At 41.4% G+C, this 22,020-nt stretch overlaps 1 protein-coding gene across 3 annotated transcripts; it reads right to left on the reverse strand.

Annotated features, from left to right (window-relative positions):
- Positions 1-3,627: 3,627 nt before the first annotated feature.
- Positions 3,628-22,009, reverse strand: GOLT1B (golgi transport 1B). 3 transcript variants are annotated; one of them, XM_080663099.1, is made up of 7 exons: positions 21,847-22,004; positions 10,823-10,914; positions 9,538-9,716; positions 8,529-8,610; positions 8,227-8,245; positions 6,535-6,567; positions 3,630-6,154 (listed from the first exon to the last, which is right to left on the reverse strand). In XM_080663099.1, exons 1-7 carry the CDS (start codon positions 21,869-21,871, stop codon positions 6,144-6,146), a joined length of 441 nt encoding a protein of 146 aa, XP_080519225.1. In that variant the 5' UTR covers positions 21,872-22,004; the 3' UTR covers positions 3,630-6,143. The 3 variants fall into 3 exon arrangements, with proteins under 3 accessions (XP_080519226.1, XP_080519227.1, XP_080519225.1); XM_080663101.1 differs by lacking the exon at positions 8,227-8,245 and having other exon boundaries at positions 3,629-6,154; XM_080663100.1 differs by lacking the exons at positions 6,535-6,567; positions 8,227-8,245 and having other exon boundaries at positions 3,628-6,154; positions 21,847-22,009.
- Positions 22,010-22,020: the final 11 nt, after the last annotated feature.

Consider the following 22,020-nt stretch of genomic DNA (forward strand, 5'->3'; position numbering starts at 1 on the left):
GGCTCAGTAATATCTGAACCCTTTCACTTTTAGGGAATTCCTAAAATTTTCTAAATTATGAATTATGGAATTGGGACTCTAGGTGGGAAGCAGAGACTTTTTTTTTTTTTTTTCTATTATAGAAGCTGAAAATGCCAGATCCTCACTTTCCCAGCCTCCCTATCAGGTAGGATGTGGGCACATGATTCAGGCTTCACCAATCAGATATCTGGAGATAGGATGAAAGCAAGTGAGGTCTTGAGAAACTGATGCAGCGGTGGTTGTAGTAAGCTTGAATTTGTGGGGGAAATACTGCCTACAACGCTAATAGCAGATTCCAAGATGGTGTTACCACCTGTAGGGTCTTTATAATAAAGTCCTCTTGCTCAAATCAGGCCAGTTTGTTGGTTTCTCTGATGACAACTAAGAGACTATTTGCAGGACATGTATGCTGATGGAGATGATCAGTGGAAAGGATAAATGGATGATGCAGGAGATCTGCAAAAAAGAATGCATAGAAGGCAAGAGGATAGGATCCAAAGTATGTCAATATTCAGTTGAAAGTTATATACCAGTCAGCAAACTGCGGCTCGCGATCCGCAGTTTGCTGCTCTGTTGACTAATGAGTTTGCCGACCACTGGGATAGGGGCTTAATCACAAGGAACAACAACAGCCTGTAATTATTGGAATCGAGAGTCTAGGTAGTGGTGGGCAAACTCATTAGCCAACAGAGTGGCAAACCGCAGCTCGCGAGCCACAGTTTGCCAACCACTGTACTAGTATATAGACAGATATTGAACAAGGACCTGAGTACCCACCTATGCTAAGATACAGTGGATAAGAGAGAGATCCCTTTCTTCTAAAATTGTACCAGTTGTCCTCAGGTATTAATAAATCACCTGGGAATTTTGCTAGAATGTAGATTCTGATTTAGTATGGCTGGGGCAGGGCCAGAAATTCTGCTTTTCTAATAAACTTCCAGGTGATGCTGGTGTCTGCTGCTCTACTGATCATTGGACATTTTGAGTCGTAAAGCTTTAGAGGATATGAGAAGTGATAAAAGCTAAATGTTAGAGTCTGTGTGGCTGGGAAAATGGCTAGCAGTAGAAATATTGGAATATGGGGAGAGAACAGATGAGTTTGGTTGGGACTTGAAGTTTGAGGGGCTGATGCTACCTGCAAATCTTTGTTGTTAATACAAAGATTTGTTGTTAATACTTGTTACTTAGACTTCATGGTTATGTGCAGACAAGAAAACTGGATCTTGGTTAGTAAATGTGAATGGAATGAAGAAAGTAGAAACTTGAGGAATATTTACTTGCTTTATAGAATCAACAAGAAAGAGTCAAAGCTTTTGATGTTTTCCACTGTCTTAGAGGGGAAAGATTTAAAAAAAGACAAAGGTTAACACTCAAACTGGATAAAATATTAATATTCCTTTAAATATTAGATACTAGGATTTAATTTCAAGGGATTGTAGCAACTTCCAAAAAAAGAACAATAAAATAAATAGAAGTATGCATGTGTTTATGATTTAAATGAACTCTTAAATGAAACCCCATTACTAGGTTACCTAACAAAAAAGTAAAATGCCCTTTTCCTCTCTCCATACCAAAGACACACGAAGGTTTTATAAAGGGGAACAGGAAAATGAATTGCCACCAAAACTGTGTTTTGAATTTCCAGTTTTAAAGGAAAATAAATGAATGCAGTTTGTTTATAACAGTTTGGCTAATGAGTTCACAGACAGATGTTTGACGTCAATGCTGCCATTTTCAGTATAATATGCACAAGTGAACAGAATAGCTTTGACAGATTATCAATATTGTAGTCTTATCAAAAGTAGCATGCCAGAATGTGTTTGTTGTAAAAGGACATTGACTTCTAATAAAATGTTTTCGTTAAATCACAAAATTTTAAGATTTTTATAAGTGTAAACCTAGAGATGGGCTAAAAAATTTGATTTAAAAAGAAGTTGATGGATTTAACCACTGAGTTTTATTTGCTGACATTTACTCTGCTGATCAGGCAGTGGGCATTGAACATATTGGGTCCTAAGCCTTTTGAATAGGCATATTCAATGGAGACCATTTTGCCTGCATAGCTGATGTTATCTGAATTTTTCCAGTTGACTAGAGGGTGCTCAGGCCCCATTTGAACACTAACTGTTGTTGAAACTGCATTCTTACAAGGTCAGTGGTTATTGTGTTCACATAGAAACAGCCCCTATCTTGGGTTAGGTTACCTGGGCAATATGGCTATTATACTACTAAAATATCCAAATCTTTGATGAAAGAATAGAGAGGAATTCGAAATAGATGAATGTCATTGGGTTTGAGCTCCTACTTTGGCCTGATTCTGTGCCAAGGTCAGTTTGTCCCACAGGCTATTTGTTTCACAAACAGGTGGAAGCAGTCATTTCCCCAAAGGGCTACCAGTTTTAGGAGGGGCTCTAGGGGCACAGAGAAGGCCTGCTATATAAAATAAAAATCTCCATTCATTGGCCAATGTCTTTACCACTGCCCTTTTACTTAAGGCGTTGAACCTCAAGAATCTCTTTTCCATAACCAAATAAAGACAAAAACAAGCAGAAAGTTCTATGAGAGGACCAGCTGTTTTGGCCTAGTGGGTCAAAAAAGGTGAATAGAGGTGACCTTTTAATCATGTCTTGAGAGGCAATAAAGGTAAGATTATGGACAAGTGTGTCAGTGAGTTTTAAAAATTTGGGGGCATGCTACCTCTGTGTACAATCGCTACATGGATACAGGTAGCAAAAGGGCTGAGGTTGGAACCTTTCAGCCCTGAGGACAAAGTTAGAAAGATAGGCTGGATATTTAATAACAGATTCAAGACTTCGAGTTCACGAGACAATAGTCAAGACTTGCAGTTTAATTGGATTCAACAAACACTTATTGGGTACCTTAAGTGGTAGTCTTGGCATGGTTTTTTTTGTTTGTTTTAACCTTATCAAAATTTGTGAGCAAAACACTGCAGATATTAAGTGGTTTTAAGTCACAAATACTTACATAATACAAGTATATATTACTTCTACCTTGAGGAAAAAATATTTTAGCATTGCTCGACTAATTTCTAAATTTACTGCTTACTTTTTTGGTTTATCCGAAGTCCACTTCTAGTTATGATTACATTTATACAACTTGGAAATGGAAGATGTGATGACCATTTTATTAAAAAAAAAAATTACATTAAAAAAAGGGTGGGTTATTGTATAATGCTAAATTAATTTTTAGGATCTCATAATGATACATTTGACCACTGTTTTGGACTTAAAGTGTACCGCTCCAAAATTCTTGTTGAAGCCCTGATACCCAATATGATAGCACTTGGAGATGGGGCCTTGGGAGGTAATTAGGTTTAGTTGCGGGCACAAAGGCAGGGCCCTCCATGATGGGATTAGTGTCCTTATAAGAAGAGGAAGAGAGACCAGAGGCTTTCTCTCCCATGTGAGGACCCAATGAGAAGACAGCCAGCAAGAGAAAGGGTCCTCAGCAGGAATTGAATCTGCCAGCACCTTGATTTCGGTCTTCTCAGCATCCATAACTGTAAGAAATAAATGTCTGTTGTTTAAGCCATCCAGTCCATGGAATTTTGTTGTAGGACCCCAGCTCAGTAAGACAACAAACAATTAATAGAAAAGTACCCTTTTATTGAGAGATAAGACAAGTGTATTTACAATATTCAATGGTTAGATCAGACAGTCTGACTGTGAGACTTTTTTAAAGCAGCAGTATTCCAGGAATTACAATTTATAAGGGGAAAAGAAAAACCTTCCAAATAGGTTTCTGTTACAGAAAACACATTTGAACAATGACAGATACACTTAAGGCTAAGTAGAATTACACCTTTTCCTCCATCTTTAGAGCAATAATCTTTTTTTTTTTTTTTTTGTCACTAAGACAGAAGGTTAATTTTGGAAAGGAAAAAACAACATGGTTTAGAAAAACTGAAATAGTGGAGGACTAGTATGTTTAAAAATAGAGCCTCCTCAATGGTTCTGAGTAAGAAATATACAATGCTGCCATGCAGTCCCAAACTCACATTTGAGATTAAACATGGACTCCATAAAACTGAAAAACTGCTCCAGCCTCTCAATCTTACTAAGGACCAGTGGATTAATAAATCCATTACACTGTCCGATAATAAATCCTGTTTCTGTCTGATAATGCTTTCTGAAATAAGATTGTTGAAAAAGAGATCTCTGTTACTTTGCAAAGAACATTTTGGTAGAAATTCATGTCCACAAAAGAGTTAAATAATACAGATGTTCCTTACATTAACAGATACTATTTTTGCCCTAAAAAGGTAGAATGACCTAGTCTTTGTAAATAGTATGGGTCAGTCAAAAATATGTATAACAGCGTCCTACAGGGCAACTTGTATAAGTCAATCCCCAAAATATATTTGACACTCTCCAAGTGAGGATTTTATTTTTTTGAAGAACATTAGACACAATACTAAGTCTCTTAATATTCCATAAACTATTGAGGTAGGAGTCTTATTTCATCAATATCATCTATATTTCACAGATTATATCTTAAATCATATGCTAGTACCAAAAAGACAGTAATCCACAAGACTGAACCATTAGGTTATACACCAAGTCTGTCCTTCTTTAAACAAGCTAGGTTGGGAGTTCTCTGTGCATCAAAAGATTTAATTAAAAGTAAAATAAGCTGTAATACATTTTGTAGACATGTTTGCAAATAAAACCCACAAATTTCAATTATGATTTCATGTATTAAAAAGCTTTAACATTAAAACAAAAAAGTAAATACTAGTAGTGCACTCATTAGTGGTAAAACAGATAGTACTATGGCTGTTGAAATGTGTTCCTATATCCACCACAAAAGTTACCACTGTGGAAAATTTCTAATGAAGAAACAACCAGTTTCTTTCTACCTGTCAAGCAGCAATGGTAGAAAACAACACATCATTTCTTTAGTGTCATATTTTTAAGAAATAATAACCAGTTTAATTATAGTAAAACAGCCTCAGCATGTGAACTTAGATATTTTCTTTATGACATAAGATGAAGAGTGATCATATGAAGCATACCTATTGATTTTGGTTATGAAAAAGCTGAAAATAAGGGGATACTCAGCTTACATAGATAGCCCTTAAAAAATAGCTGTAAGTTGAACCTTTTAACATGTTATGTTTTAAAGTAAACATTACCAAGTTAGTTATTTTAGTTTGTAAAAAGCATAATAAACCACTGCTAATTTTTTTTAATAGAAAAAAAAATCTACATCATGACAGGAAAATCCTTTTGGTTTGCAATTAATGTTTTAAATAACACCCTATTCAATGAAACAAACTACGTAACAGACTACTTTATGGCCAAGAATGCTTTTTGTTAAATGCCTATATGTAACAAATGATACAAATACAGTCTTAAGACTCCCAAGAAGTAAGAGTATTTCCAGAGTGTGTTGCTGACCAAAGAAGTGCTTAGTCAGCTATAATTTAGAAACCAGAAGCTAGTAAAGAATGACCTTTGCATAATCCAACAGAGAATATCTAGTTCATATTTTCATCTGGCTTTAAAATATTAAGACTCAGAAGAATCGCAAAAGTTTTATCTTCACCATGTTTACCAAAAAAAGTGATTCATACATCAAAACTGGGTTTTCCTAGGTTTGAATACATTAAAATGACATGACATAATCCAATCTAACTCATGCATCACTTTCGGAGACACGGTGCAAGTGGAACTATTTTTCCAGTTGCAGTGGACATTTCTAAAAAGCAAATGCCTATGGGTGCCCCTGAATCTTCAAAATAATAAAAAAAAGGAATCAGGCACCATAGGTCTCTGAGGATGGTTGTTTCGCACATTGTGGAAAAACAATAAAAATCGCCTTCAAGAGTTTCAGTATGCAATGTAACAGATTTCATCTCCTTCAGTTTGCTTGCTGACTTCTTATATCACCTGATTTGAAGCCTGTTGTCACTGCTTCTTTGTTAACTGTTGTTGGGACTTTGTAGGTATATATTTTAAATGTCTGTAAAGAACATTACAAGCTATTTCATGTAATTTAACCTGTGCTGGATATTCTTCAAAAGATTTTATAAATAATACAATATTTTAAATGAGTCTTCAATGTACCGTTGTTATACCATATTGTTGCTTTCTCCAACTTTATCTACAAACTGCAAGAAGAAAAACAGACAAAAGAAAGCCTTCAGCATTATTAAATATTACATCAACATTTTAAATGTTAATTTAAAAACTCAGCTTTACAAGATTTGTGGAAATTTAAGGTATGACTGACAATGATTAATCCAGTACTACTCACCACCATCTTCTGACATGTAAATACATAAAAAAATTTTTTTCTGAAAGTTATTTTTGCATGACATGCTATACATATGACTTTAAGGGTGCAACATGAGAAATACAACACAATGAATAAAAACACAGGATAAAATGACATTAACACTGATAGCTTAACAAAAATATAAAAAATTAAAAAGCTGAAATGTCACAGCCATTCATTCATTAATGAACCCAATAAGATATTTCAACTGACCATGACTGTGGATCTCTTCTGGGCCTATGTAGTCTTTGAACAAACAGATTTAAGTCCATTAAGTACAATAATTAACAGCAGCTACTGACTAAAAATACTTTAAATGTGTAACTGGACTATGGACTGAAAGTGGCAATGACATTAAAAATAGATGTAAGGATGCAAGCATAAATTTATAATTTTAATACATATACATGTAAGTGGTTATTTACTTTGGTTACTCCACCCCAAATAGCATTCCAGATGGTGATGCAAACAAATATTGAAGCAAAGTAATAGTGGAGATATTAAAAGTCATGCAACCATCAAATCTATAATACCATCAAATCTAGCAATCACCTAACTCTTTCATTTCACTAATCATGTTTTTACTTAAGCATCTATACTAATAAAAGTATAATATGCTAATTAGACCGGGTCAACCGGACATCTTCCGGTTGTCCTGCCTTTCTTCTGGACAAAGCCACAGTGGCAGGGGCCGAGGCAGAGGCGGTTAGGGGCAATCAAGTTGGCAGGGGAGAGCAGTTAGGGGTGATCAGGACAGCAGGGGGGAGCAGTTAGGGGCGATCAGGCCGGCAGGGGGGAGCAGGTGGGGCAATCAGGTCGGCAGGGGAGGGAAGTTAGGGGCGATCATGTCGGCAGGGGGGAGTAGTTGGGGTAGTCAGGCAGATGGGTTAGGGGTGATCAGGCCGGCAGGGGGGAGCAGTTGGGGCAATCAGGCAGGAAGGCAGAGGGGTTAGGAGCAATCAGGCAGGCAGGCAGGTGAGCGGTTAGGAGCCAGCAGTACCAGATTGCGAGAGGGATGTACGACTGCGGGATCGAGCCTAAACCAGCAGTTGGACATCCCCCGAGGGGTCCCAGATTGGAGAGGGTGTAGGTCAGGCTGAGGGACCGCCTCCCAATGCACGAATTTCATGCACTGGGCCTCTAGTTTTATTATAATAAAGTAATACTGATAGGAAACATAACTTTTAGTATTGGGTGTCCATCTATGCAAATATTGAAGAATCCTTAAATTAAGGACATGAATAATTATTACAATTCTATACCTAGAAGTTTTAGTAATTCCAAAAGCCATGCTAAGTATAAACAGCATTGACTACTGTATGAGTTTGGAGATCAATGCCAATAAAATCAGGATATATCCCTGTAAGCCTAGGTTCCAACATCTTTCTTTATGTTATTTTATATCATGGTAAATAAGTGACTGGTACCCTGAAACTAAAAGTTGCTCTGAAAGTACTCATAGATTCATTAGAATTTTAAGGTAAATTTAGTTGGTGCGAAAGCACAACATTCCCTCTTCAAAGGTAACTTCTAATATGTAGGTTGTGTGGGCTGCAAGTCTGACTCTACAATTGACTTGAGGATTAAAAAAAAAATTGGCTTATAGTGGTAACTTTTAGTTCTTTGAGAATTCAGTAAATGTTATGGCCTGTCTCTCTAGAAACATCTACAAAAATCTATAAACAACTTTACACTCACACTGGAGAAACAGATTTGCTAAGAGTGTTCAAATCATAGAGAGCTGGGGACAGAATTTTATCATCTGACTTTCAGTATAACAGTGCTCCATTTAGTTGTCTTAATACACCTCATTTGGTGAGATGGTCTAAGAAAGAAAATATTCATAAGAAATAATGTTCATTTTCATGTTATTGCTTCTAAAATTAGAGAGGACATAAAAGTTACCTGAAAAGTACCTTGAACTCTCAAAGTGAAAGGTAGCATAGCATATCAATCCAAGTTGTATTAAAAAATAGAGAACAGTATTAAAAAGGAATACAGTGAAACAAAATTTCAGGCTTTATAGATTTACCAATGACTATTTTCTCTGGTATTCATGGTTACCGTGATCTATGTGATACAACCATTTATACTGTAATAAAAACATCAATTAATCATGTATCAATTACTCTAATTTCTGGAAGTAAAGAGCACTGAAGAGTATTTTGATGGTTTAAAGATTATATTTTTAAATACAGATTACTTACTGATCTGATGCCGGGTAAATTCAAGATGGATCCAAGAACTGGCACTCTTCTAATGAAGCCAACGACCACAGGAAAGAAGCCCCTAGGAGAAGAAAAAACAGTTCTCTGTACTTGTACATCTTTATTACCAAAATCAATTGCTAATTAAGTAAAAAGAACCTGTCAAAATTAGAATATTTTAGAGACTTTAAACTTCAGTTAACTTTTCTCCCAGGATTTGATTCCTTCCTTCCTTATGTTCTTATAAAATTTTACATATATACATACATACATATATATATATATATATATATATATATATATACATATATATATATATATGCATTGCTACTATATCCTACTAGTTTCTTTATGTATTTTCTATATTAAAAATGAGATTCTCTAAAGCAGACTTGGCACTTAATTCATCTTTACGTCTCCTGTAGGTAATATGGTGCCTGACAGATAGAAGACAATATACATTCCTGAACAAATTTTTAAACCAATCTTACTTAAAGTTATTTTCTTACATTACATTCTATTGTTTATTCACTTGGTAACTGGCATTTGTAAAATATTAACTGACCAAAATCTCCCATAGTATATATAGTACAAAATTTTCTAATATGTATAAGCACTAAAGAAATTTCCATCAAGTGGCAGTAACTATGCAGTATCAGGTTCTACATATTAAAATGTTGGGTATATTTATGTATCTATTTATCACTTTTAGTTGATTCAAATAACAAACATAAAGACAGTGCCTTAAAAGGCCAATAAAATTAATTTTATTAAATTGAAAATACTTTACAACGTAATTCATAGCCCTAGACAGGCAATTATTCACACCTGATAAAACATTTTATAGTTGATTAAATTACCTAAAACTATAATAATAAAAGATTCAATGTAAACAAAAATATTTAAGAAAATTATAGTCTTCTTACTCATACTGACATAACTACCTGGGTTTTGTAATTATTTGACATACTGTTTTATTGAAAGGAAACAAATAAAATGACTGCCTTACCTGAACAAAAGAAAGAATCCATAAATTTCGAAGATCATACCTATCAAAGGCCAACCAACAAGGACTACAAATACGCCACCCAGGAAAAATCCTGTGGCTTTCATTTTATGTTTTTGAAAGAAGAATCTGAATGTTCTTTCTAAACCAATTACAAAAGCCAAGCCAGCCACAAATAAAACCTAAAGAGGAAAGAAAATGCAACAGAAAAAGTAAGTAAGCACACTACATAAATTTGAAGGTCACAGTCAAATATTTTAAAAACAGGAGCACATCTAGTTTTCACTGTGGACAAGTGGGCAGAGAAAACTACAATGCACACCACGAAGCAGAACCAAGGAGTGGGCTAAGAAACAAGGAAAGATTAGAGGTTACCACCCAGCATCAGCAGTGATTTTCCCAGGGTTAGGCTAGATGGAGATGGCTCAGTTAAACAGATGAATGACAAGACAAAAGAGGGAAGCTGCCCATAAATATGTCACCTAAAGGTGCTCCTAGTTCTGCAAACTTCTCCTGGGGCTATAGGAACTCCTGTGCAGATGGGAGAAATACTGACATGGCCAAGGTGATAGAAGAAGAAACCATGCGAAGCCAGAATATGTGGTAGCAGCAGGAATAAAAATACAGCTATGTGTTCTCAAATATACATATATTTTGCAGGTTTTCATACAGTGGACAAGAAATAGTGATCTATTAGAAACCTTTTAAGGTTTTATTCCCAAATCCTTGTTTTTCTTCATTAACTTTCTTTAGTGAAAAATACTTCATATATATATTGATTAATAAGTCAATGGTTAAGCTTCATATTCTGAGATACCAATGCTGTTTACATTATTTATTGTAACATCAACTTTGAATAATTTTGCTCTCCTTTGTATTTACCAATTTGCAATTAAAAGCCCAATGGTAATATACACTTGTCAAAGATATTCAATGGGGGCTATCAGGTCATCTATTTTTTTTAAAATCTTTATTGTTAAAAGTACTATAGATGTCCCCAAGTCATCTATTTTTAACTTCTATTTAGAGGCTGCCTTGACTTATTCTATTGTAAATCACATATCAAACACTTAACATAGTCATGGAATTAGAAAACCTCATTAAGTGTTTACCTTTTGTTTAAACAGAAAGCTAACGGGTTTCATTCCTGATGGAAACAGAGAATGTAATAGAAATTTTTACATAAGTAGTAGTGAATTATTTCACCTAAATTCAATAGCAGGCAAGAATTCAGTTATAGCTAACTTTTTCTTATGAAGTTAGTTAAAATACATATTGAAAAACTCACATTTCCAATAGCCAGTAGTGCTTTGTCAAAAAAGAGAATCATTCCAAAGAACAGGAAAAACACTCCAAATCCTGTTAATCCCATTCCAATTTCTGCAATATAAGTTATATGGTTAAGGGTAGAGAAACATTATAGTTCCATTAAAATCTTTGTAAACTAAGGTAATTCTTTAGTTTTTCTTTTGGCTGATATAAGAAAAAGAGGTCCCCAACACTACAGATTAACTTTATAATGACATTCACTAAGATCTACAACAAATTAACATCAACAGTTTCTTTGAAATTTAAAATATAAATGGAAATTTTTAATCATCTATATATATATATATATAAAAGTCTAAGCGACCGTTCAACCATTCGATCGGTGGCTATGATGTGCACTGACCACCAGGGGGCAGACACTCAATGCACAGGCATGGAAACATGGGACAGACTGATGAATCTCAGAGGGAAGGGGGGAGGGCAGGAAGAGATTAACCAAAGATCTTATATGCATATTAGAGGCCCGGTGGGGTCCCTCGGCCTGGCCTGCGGGAATTGGGCCGAAACTGGCCTGGTGCATGGATTCGTGCACCGGAGGGGTCCCTTGGCCTGGCCTGTGGGGATCGGGCCAAAACCGGCAGTCCGACATCCCCTGAGGGGTCCCAGATTGCGAGAGGGTGCAGGCCAGGCCGAGGGACCCCACTGGTGCACAAATCTATGCACCGGGCCTCTAGTTCTTATATAAGAGAACATTTCTTAAAAGCACCATAATAGAGAAAGATAAATCAGGATTCTATCACTTTAGTTATATATTTTTTTCCCTTCTAAGAATCCCTCTGGCATCAGAATAAAAATATGGGTTGCCCTAACTGGTTTGGCTCAGTGGATAGAGCGTCAGCCTGTGGACTGAGGGGTCCCAGGTTCGATTCCGGTCAAGGGCATGTACCTTGGTTGCAGGCATATCCCCAGTGGGGGGTGTTCAGGAGGCAGCTGATCGATGTTTCTCTCTCATCGATGTTTCTAACTATCCCTCTCCCTTCCTCTCTGTAAAAAAATCAATAAAATATATTTTTAAAAAAATGGGTTTACTTTTGCTATTTATTTCTTATCATCCTATCTAATAAGAGAAACATGCAAATTGACCGTAACTCCGCTACGCCCACAAGCCATGCCCACCAGCCAATCAGGAGCAAGTATACAAATTAACCCAACCAAGATGGTGGCAGCCATAGAGCTGGAGCGAGCAGGAGGCTTGGGTTGCCCCTGGTGATGGAGGAAGCCAAGCTTCCTGCCCGCCCTGGCCTCTGCTCAAGGCTACAAAGTTTCAATTATAGACGATAAATAAATCCCAGATATCTGCTTCAAGCCGGCCCTGGCCTCTGCTCAAGGAGGCGCTGAAAAAAAAAAAAAAAAAAAAGCAAAGAAGGAGGGGCTGGGAGTTTGGGTCACCGGGAGCCATGGCCAGCCTGTAAACAGCCATCAGCCCCTCACACAGGCTGGCCAGGCACCCCAGCGGGTCCCCCACCCGGATCTGGGACACCCTTCAGGGCAAACCAGCCGGCCCCCACCCCTGCACCAGGCCCCTATCTATACTAATAAAAGGGTAATATGCTAATTAGACTGGGAGACCTTCCAGGAGACCTTCTGGACGTTTTTCTGGACAAAGCCATGGTGGCGGGGCTGAGGTAGAGGCAGTTAGAGGCCAAGAGGGGAGGGTAGTTGTGGGTGATCAGGCCAGGATGGGACGGCAGTTGTGGGTGATCAGGCTGGTGCCGGGTGGGGCCGTTGGGGGTAAGCAGACCAGCAGGGGGGCTAGTTGGGGGCAAGCAGGCCATCAGTGGGGAGCCAGTTGGGGGAGAGCAGGCCGTCAGTGGGGGTCAGTTGGAGGTGATCAGGACAGTGGGGTGGGGGGGCAGTTTGGAGTGAACAGGCCAGCAGGGGGTGAGCACACTGGCACGGGGGGCAGTTAGGGGTGATCAGGCTGGCGGGGGGGACATTTGGGGGTGAGCAGGCCGGCAGCGGGGGGCAGTTGGGGGCGAGCAGGCAGGCAGGCAAAGTGATTAGAGGCAATCAGGTAGGCAGGCAGGCAGGTGAGCAGTTAGGAGCCAGCAGTTCCGGATTGCGAGAGGTATGTCCGACTGCCGGTTTAGGCCCGATCCCTGTAAACCGGCAGTAGGACATCCTTCGAGGGGTCCCAGATTGGAGAGGGTGCAGGCCGGGCTGAGGAACACCCCCACCCCGTGCACGAATTTCGTGCACCGGGCCACTAGTATTCTATAACTATTATTTATATAGACGATATCTGCAGTTCCTTCTTTCTCCTCTAAAATTAATTCCTTCTATAACCCATTAGAAATTGCTATAGTAGGTCAGTACAATAATATAGTGGCAATAGGAAATATTTTGAGAATCAGGTAGTGGTCTCCTCAAAAGTTAAGTTTCAAAAGGTTAGACATCACTTTTAACTTTTTGGTGGCTTATTATGGACTTACCTTCTACAAACTTATCTAAACTATGAATCCATTCCCATATTTAGTCTGAGTCCTTAAATCACCTCTCCAAAGTTTAAAATAACACTGTTTAACTAATATTAGTGTTCTTTCATTCAGAAACAAAGAATTGTTGATCAACTCCTAAATGCAGGCAACTGTTCTAAGTACTGAGTATCAGACCCAGCAAAATAAATTTATCTTCCTCTTATGCACTATCAAACCTTCATTCCTCTTGCCCATGTATGTGTTTAATGAACAAAGTGTAAGCTTTGAAGTCTGTGTATAAAGCTAATAATTTTATTGCCTTTCTTTACATGCTCCAGGACTTATCTTTTATAGTTTGAAGAATACTTTCTAAGGTTACAGTTGTACTTTTCTGTTAATACTACAAAGCACAATCAATCCACTAAGTCACCTCCTTGATCATTTTAGTTTTGTTTTCAGGAAACAGTTACCAATCCTCATTTTACCTAGAAGCCCTACCTACATAACATAATGAATTATGGCAGAAATATTTTTGGAAACACAATTTTAAATACACTATTAATGATTTCTGATCTTAATCACTTTGCCTCAGCTCTAGAAAGGTAAAATCCAGGTCATAGCTACTTAAAAAAAAATTTTAAGACATGTAAAATGTTTTGATGAGTTTAAAATTTATATCAATACCTTTTTCTACATTTTCTACTTCCTCAATTTACAGTTAACTACTGCCTTTCATTAAGCTATCTTTTTCTCCCATAGTCAAGAATTCTAAAGATACTAATATTTAATGAAAATTTGAGGCTGATACTTTCATGCTTAAATGCTTTAAAAGAATTTACCAAGCCCCAGCTGGTTTGGCTCAGTGGATAGAGCGTTGGTCTTCGGACCGAAGGGTCCTGAGTTCAATTCCAGTCAAGGGCATGTACCTAGGTTGTAGGCTATTCCTGAGGCCCTGGTCTGGGTGCATTCACCTCCTCCCCAGGCCCTGGTCTGGGCACATTCAGGAGGCAACCAATCGATGTGTTTCTCTCACAGTGATATTTCTCTCTGTTTTTCCGTCTCCCATTCTCTCTAAAAATCAATGGAAAAATATCCTCAGGTAAGGATTAAAAACAAACAAACAAAAAAACAAATAAAAATATTAAAAATATGATCCAAAATAACTTTATATGGCAGACATAATTTTCCAGAGGAAAATATGGACATAAGAGCAAGTAAAATATCGTTAAATAACTACTGACTAGTTAGGATTTAATCATTGGCAGCTGAGATAAATGAAAATGACTAATTCTTATCTTTTCACAAATTATACTAATTACATCAAAATTGTGAGATGTTTGTTCAGAAAGGAAATTATATGGAAATACATCTATTATGTATTGAGAATTTTATAGAAGTAGCCATTATTAAGGTGCTTTACATACCTTACATAAATTAATCCTTTCAATACAATTGCAAGGTAGGTGTCATTAAATTCTTTTAGACAGGCCAGAAATTGAAATTTAGAGAACTGACTTAATTTGCCTAAAGTCACACTTCTCCTTAAGCATTTGAACTCAGGTATATTTGAATCCAAAGTCTATGTGCTTAACCATTATACCATCCTGCTTCCCATAGTATTTTCAAGTTAAATATGTCTGGTTAGATGAAACTCAAGGTCATTAGAGTACACTGAACTTCTGGGGGAATCGTCTTAAGCTGATTCAAGTTTAATATAATAAGCTTACCTAATATAACTAAGTAGGTATTGGGAGAACTATTATAAATTGACTGCAGTTCTTGCCAGTGTGGCTCAATTGGTTGAGCATATTCCTGTGCACCAAGAAGTCACCAGTTTGATTCCTTGTCAGGGTATATACCAAGGTTGTGGGTTCAATCCATGTGCAGAAGGAGGCAGCCGATTGATGTTTTTCTCTCTCTCTAAAAATCAATAAAATCATATTTAAAAAAAATTGACTTCAGTGAAAAAGGACAATGTCTAAATATGTTTTTACGTTTAATGAAATGTTTGTACAATTATGTTGTAATTTCTTTGACAAATTGTGAGACAAAAAGTAGCAACAGCCCCAAGTTTTATATGGGCAACCAGAGACTCACAGAGATTTGTAACTTACCCTTGACCACAGAATCAGCAAGTGTGTATGTGGGGGAAGGTGCACGGGTGGGGAATGGCAGTTGGTGGTGCTGGTGGTGTGCCATCAGGCTGGAATTCAAATCCAGTCTATAATACTCCACAGTTTGAACAACTATAACATGGAAATCAAAACATTCCTACCACTTTATCCAATGTAGTCAAGCAGATCTTTGTAATCTTTTCCAAAACTGGCACTAGCATGATGTTGCCAAGTATTCCCTGATCTAAAGGGGTCAAAAGCCTCAAACTGGCCTCACTGTGCCTTTTCCTCATCTTCCCTGTGCCTGTGCATTCATATGCCCACTATTTATTAAACCCCTAAACAGAGCTGCCCTCTCACCACCAGAATCAGACCCAGTAAAATAAGTTTATCTTCCTCTTAGGCCCTATCAAATCTTCATTCCTCATGCCTGTGTATGTGTTTAATGAACAATCTGATAAAAGCAATCTAATAAAATGAATTTGTCTAAAATAAAAAGCTTATTGTAGAAATTTTATAAGAAAAGATATGCTTAATTCAATGGCAATTACTGTTAGCATTTTGGTATCTGATTTAAGTATTTTAAAGCAGCACTGTCTTTCTATGCCTTTTTAAAAATAGAAAATGTCAGAATGAAAAACTCAAGTGAATATCAACTGAATTTAACTCAAATGAATATCATGGTGGAATTTCAGGCTATCCTATATAATAAAAGGTTAATATACAAATAGACCAAACGGCAGAACATCTGAACAACTGGTCGCTATGACGTGCGCTGACCACCAGGTGGTGTGCGACTGGAACATGGCGGGTGTTGGCAGCAGAGCGCGGCACATGGCAGGCATCGGCCGCAGTGGGATGGTAGAGCAGGTGAGTGGGGGTGCCAGACCAAGGCAGGGCACTGGTCACTGTCATTTGGGCGAGCCTCTGGAGGTTACTGAAAATTCTTTGCTCCCACGCACCGTGGTACTGCCTGGCACTTGCACCTGCTGTCGGCGCTGGCCCTGCTCCCACCTGCTGCCGGCACTGGGGCCGCCACTCACACCGCTGCCGGCACCTGGCACCAGCCCTGATCACTTCTCCACCTCTCCACCTCTCCCTGCTCCTGAGGGGTAACAGGGGCCAGCAGCCGCCTCTCACACCTACTGCTGGAAACAGCCCCGCTCGCAACTGCTGACAGCGCTGGAGCTGCCACTCGCACCTGCAGCTGGCACCCGGTGTTGGTTCCGATCGCTCGGCTCCGTCAGTGGGTGCAAGCGGTGGCTGCCAGGCCCAATCGTCTCTGAGGGTTTCTCCACCTCCCGCTGCTCCTGAGGGGCGATTGGGGCAGCAGCCACCGCTTGTACCCACTACTGATGCTGGCCCCAATTGCTCCGCGCCGTCAGTGGGTGCAAGTAGGGCCGGTGCCATCAGCGCATTGGAGCGGCGGCAGCGGGAGCGTGGAGGATGGGCCGAGTTGTGCCCACGGCAGGCGGCCCACAGTTCCACGAATTCGTGCACTGGGTCCCTAGTATGACATAATAAAGATTTAGTGGCAGCAAGGGAACTGCTCCACTCTTTGCCATTTGATAAATATTGTATTTTTTTGGGGGGGGGGGGAAGAGGATGCTATTATAGGATCCCTTAAGACAGTCCTGAATTGTTTTTTTCCTTTTTAAAAAGTTTTTATTGATTTTTTTAAGAGATCAGTAGTTGGTTACCCTCTCTCAGAATCAGAATCCCAAAATAATCTTGGCAAATCACTTGAATGATGGCCAATTCCTGCAGATAAACACACATACAAGCACCATTTGAGGTCCAAAGAGCTTTTGGTTCATTAATCATTTTGTGTTCCAATCCACTGTTCTATCCAAAACATTTGGCTGAAGAGCAGCAAAGAGCATAGTGTCATCTTCCTCATCAATTTAATGAAGTGAGGAGAATGTTTACCATCCTGCCCATATTCCAACCCAACTCTCTTGTTCTAGTTTTTGGAAGGATGTAAATCAGGCACTTGTTATTATAATAAGTCTTCATCATAAGAGAATGCCTATGCACAGGGTAAATAATTCGCATTTTTATCTAGGTAATAATCATGGACTCAGATAGGAGGAATAATCCTATATAATAAAAGAGTAATATATATATAGTAAAAGAATAATATGCAAATTAACCATCACTCCGCTACACCCACAAGTCACGCCCACCAGCCAATCAGGAGCGAATATGCAAATAAACCCAAACAAGATGGCTAGGGCCACAGAGAGCAGGAGGGAGGCTTGGGTTTCCACGGCAATGGAGGAAGCCAAGCTTTCCACCTGCCCTTGCCGGCCTAGGCCTCCACTCAAGGCTACAAAGTTTCAATGATAGAAGATACATAAATCCAAACAGAAATGGCGGCAGCCTCGGAGCTGGAAAGAGCAGGAGGCTAGGGTTGACCCTGGCGATGGAGGAAGCCAAGCTTTCCACACACCCTGGCTGGCCCAGGCTTCCACTAAGGCTACAAAGTTTCAATTATAGAAGATAAATAAATCCCAATAGAAATGGCTGCTGCCATGGAGCAAGCAGAAGGCTTGGCTCCACTCCAGGCTACAAAGTTTCAATTGTAGAAGATAAATATACCCCAGATCCCAGGGCCTATGCTTGGGTCGCCAGGGGGCGTGGCCAGCCTGCAAACCACCACAGGCCCCTCCCCCAGGCCACCTCACGCCCCAAGGGAACCCCCACCCTGATCCGGGACACCCTTCAGGGCAAACCAGCTGGCCCCCACCTGTGCACCAGGCCTCTATCCTATCTAATAAAAGAGTAATTTGCAGATTGACCATCACTCCAACACACAAGATGGCTGCCCCATGTGGTCAAAGATCCTGCCCCATGTGGACACAAGATGGCCACCACAAGATGGCCAGCAGGGGAGGGCAGTTGGGAGGGACCAGGCCTGCAACGGAGGGCAGTTGTGGGCGATCAGGCCAGCAGGGAAGGGCAGTTGGGAGGGACCAGGCCTGCAAGGGAGGGCAGTTGAGGGTGATCAAGCCTGCAGAGGAGGGCAGTTGGGGTGACCAAGCCGGCAGAGGAGGGAAGTTGGAGGCGACCAGGCCTACAGGGAAAGGCAATTGGGAGGGACCCAGGCCTGCAGGGGAGAGCAGTTGGGGGGGACCAGGCCTGCAGGGGAGGGCAGTTGGGGAGGACCAGGCCTGCAGGGGAGAGCAGTTGGGGGGGACCAGGTCTGCAGGGGAGGGCAGTTGGGGGGGACCAGGTCTGCAGGGGAGGGCAGTTGGGGGCAAACAGGCTGGCAGGGGAGCAGTTAGGCATCAATCAGGCTGGCAGGGGAGTGGTTAGGGGGTGATCAGGCTGGCAGGCAGAGGCGGTTAGGGGCAATCAGGAAGGCAGGCAGGTGAGCAGTTGGGAGCCAGTAGTCCTGGATTGTGAGAGGGATGGCCGACTGCCTGTTTAGGATTCACAATAAATAAGTAAATAGAATAATGGGCAGTCGGACATCCCTCGAGGGGTCCCAGATTGGAGAGGGTGCAGGCTGGGCTGAGGGACATCCTCCTCCCCCATGCACAAATTTCGTGCACCGGGCCTCTAGTAATCCTATAATATAATAAAGAGGTAATATGCAAGTTGATCATCACTCCAACACACAAGATGGCCACCCCCATGTGGACACAAGATGGCAGCCACAAGATGGCCTTCAGGGAGGGCAGTTGGGAGGGACCAGGCCTGCAGTGGAGGGCAGTTGGGGGGGACCCAGGCCTGCAGGGGAGGGCAGTTGGGGGGGGGGACCAGGCTGGCAGGAGAGGGCAGTTAGGGGTGACCAGGCCTGCAGGGGAGGGCAGTTGGGGGGGGGGGGACCAGGCCAGCAGGGGAGGGCAGTTGGGGGCAATCAGGCCAGCAGAGGGCAGATGGGGGTGAACAGGCCTGCAGGGGAGGGCAGTTGGGGGGGACCCAGGCCTGCAGGGGAGGGCAATTGCAGGTGGGGGGGGGACCAGGCTGGCAGGAGAGGGCAGTCAGGGGTGACAGGGCCGGCAGGGTAGGGCAGTTAGGGGTGACCAGGCCTGCAGGGGAAGGCAGTTGGGGAGGACCAGGCTGGCAGAGGAGGGCAGTTAGGGGTGACCGGGCCAGCAGGGGAGGACAGTTAGGGGCAACCAGGCTGGCAGGGGAGGGCAGTTAGGGGTAACCAGGCTGGCAGGGGAGGGCAGTTAGGGGTGACTGGGCCAACAGGGGAGGGCAGATGGGGGCAACCAGGCCAGCAGCGGAGGGCAGTTAGGGGTGACCAGGTCTGCAGGTGAGGGCAGTTGGGGGTGACCAGGCCTGCAGGGGAGGACAGTTAGGGGCAACCAGGCTGGCAGGGGAGGGCAGTTAGGGGTGACCAGGCTGGCAGGGGAGTACAGTTAGGGGCAATTGGGCTGGCAGGGGAACAGTTAGGCATCGATCAGGCTGGCAGGGGAGTGGTTAGGGTGTGATCAGGCTGGCAGGCAGAAGCGGTTAGGGGCAATCAGGCAGACAGGCAGGCGAGCAGTTGGGAGCCAGCAGTCCTGGATTATGAGAGGTCTGACTGCCCGTTTAGGCTCGATCCACTGGGATCGGGCCTAAACGGGCAGTCGGACATCCCTTGAGGGGTCCCAGATTGGAGAGGGTGCAGGCTGGGCTGAGGGACAACCCCCCCACCCCCCCGCCGCACGAATTTCATGCACTGGGCCTCTAGTACTTTATAATTAGATAGGAAAGCTATGTAGAGTTTAAGTACTTCCTCCAAGTAATCAGAATTAGCAATAAATTCTAGCAATTAATGTACATAATTCCGCTAATTTCCTTGGGCAACCTAATTTTAACTTTAGGTTTTAATCAAGAGGAATGGGGCACTGTGTTTCATAAAGAAAATAGGCCTTGACTATCCTACAAAATTTCTCCAAAAAATGATTCTGTAAGATAAGTATCTATATTACTGTTGAAACTACTTTTGCTATGGAAGAATTTCATCATTCTAAGATCTCAAAGTTTATATCGTCTTTTATATGCTAGTAGGGTACAGTAAAAAGAACAAAGGTTTTTAAGCCAGCAGAGGTGGGATTAAGTCTTGTTTCTGTAACTTTGCTTATGACCATATATTGAATTTCTTTTGTCTCCTTTATTTATAAAAAAGATAGACTCCTCTCTACCTTATAAGGATCTTATAAGAAATACCTGTAATGATTTATATGAAATCACGTATTGCTAATTTTTAAGTTTTTTTTTTTTTTTTTTTTTTTTTAAAGAACTATATTTAGGTTTCCTCTGATCAGAACATATTGAGGCCAAATGACTAAAATGAGCACTCTTCCTGGGCCAGGGCAGGTGGCCCTAAGGTGCAGACTGGTCCCATCTCAGGAAGGAAGAGAGCCTGACTGGGGTGCAGTGTGTGTGTAGGACCTTAGGGGCTCTGTAAAGTTCAAGTCAGCTATGGTGTGAATCCAAACCTTAATACTCCACTTTAAAATAGGGCACTTAAGGTGAAGTATTATTTTCATTTCAACAGACTGTTTAGTTTTTAAAATCTTGAAAATCCAAGTAAGTTAACCAGAATAAGATATAAAAGGCGTGGCTGATAAAGCAAAATGAGACAAAAAGACAATCTCAACCATCCAAAAACAGATAGCATAGGGTTGGGCAGATAATGTAAATAAAAAATGATTAAGATTGGTAAAAAGTAGAAAAGTGGAGATGTTATATTGAAAGAAAAAGGAACACATAGCAATGCCAACCTTAGAGAACTCTGAGGCAGGCAGAAAGATATGCTAAAAATAATAAAACAAGCCACAAAGCACAATATGCAATATTAACAAAATAAATCCTTTAATGAACGCGAAGTGACATTTGACTATTGTGGAAGCATTAGCTGGTAGAAAAGTGAATTCATTTCAAGGGGTTTTTGGAAGGTTATTTCCATTGCTGGCAAAGGCACATATTCAGTATATTTAAGTGTGGACATATTTTAAAAAAGAGCCTACAATAGGTGACATTTAAAATTCCGCCTCCCAGACAACCGGCCAGTAACTTGTAGAGGACCCCACGTCAGTCAATTCCAGAAACGTCCTCAAGAGTGGGCCGCGGACGCCACAGCAAACTTTCTTTAGTGGCGCACGGTCCGCAGGAACAAAGCGCCCATTTCCCTGGGGGCGAGAGAGCCGCGCGAGCCAGACCCTCCGCGAGGGCTCCCCCTCCCCAGGCTCGGGCGCCTCCCCAGACCCCACTGCCTTTCCTCCCAGGCCAGGTCCGCCCCGCAAGTCCAGCCCTCGCCCCTTCACCGCAGCCCGCAGGTTCCCACAGCCCTAGCTCAGTTTCGCTGGCCGCCGCTCCCAATGCGGAGCTTCATTCATTTCCCGCACCGGGGGTGGGGAGGTGGTTGGGGGAAACCGGCGGGAGATCCCCCGCCCCCGCCCCAGCAAAGGGTACGTGGGGCTCAAGGCAGGGACCCCGGGGCAGGCGCTTACTCTGGGTGTCCGTTAAGGAGATCATGGCTGCTGGGGTCCTTGCTGGGGTGAGGACAGCTCCTCGAGAAGCCCAGGGCGTGAAGCAAAGACGCGAGTCTGAAGCCGGGAAACAACCCAAGAGACAGCCGCCACGTCTTCCGGAAACACGCAGCCATCCCCATCCCAGCTTGGAGG

The sequence above is a fragment of the Plecotus auritus genome (assembly GCF_963455305.1).
Source record: "Plecotus auritus genome assembly, chromosome: 3".
Lineage (NCBI taxonomy): Eukaryota > Metazoa > Chordata > Mammalia > Chiroptera > Vespertilionidae > Plecotus > Plecotus auritus.

Bases quoted from the DNA above. Each gene is read 5' to 3' on its own strand.
- GOLT1B (XM_080663099.1), bottom strand. From the start codon at position 21,871: ATGATCTCCTTAACGGACACCCAGA. The intron at 9,717-10,822 runs GTGAGTTTTTCA...TTTCCTCTTTAG, and splicing joins CACTACTGGCTATTGGAAAT to GTTTTATTTGTGGCTGGCTT. The intron at 8,611-9,537 runs GTAAGGCAGTCA...TTCTTCTCCTAG, and splicing joins GGATTCTTTCTTTTGTTCAG to GGGCTTCTTTCCTGTGGTCG.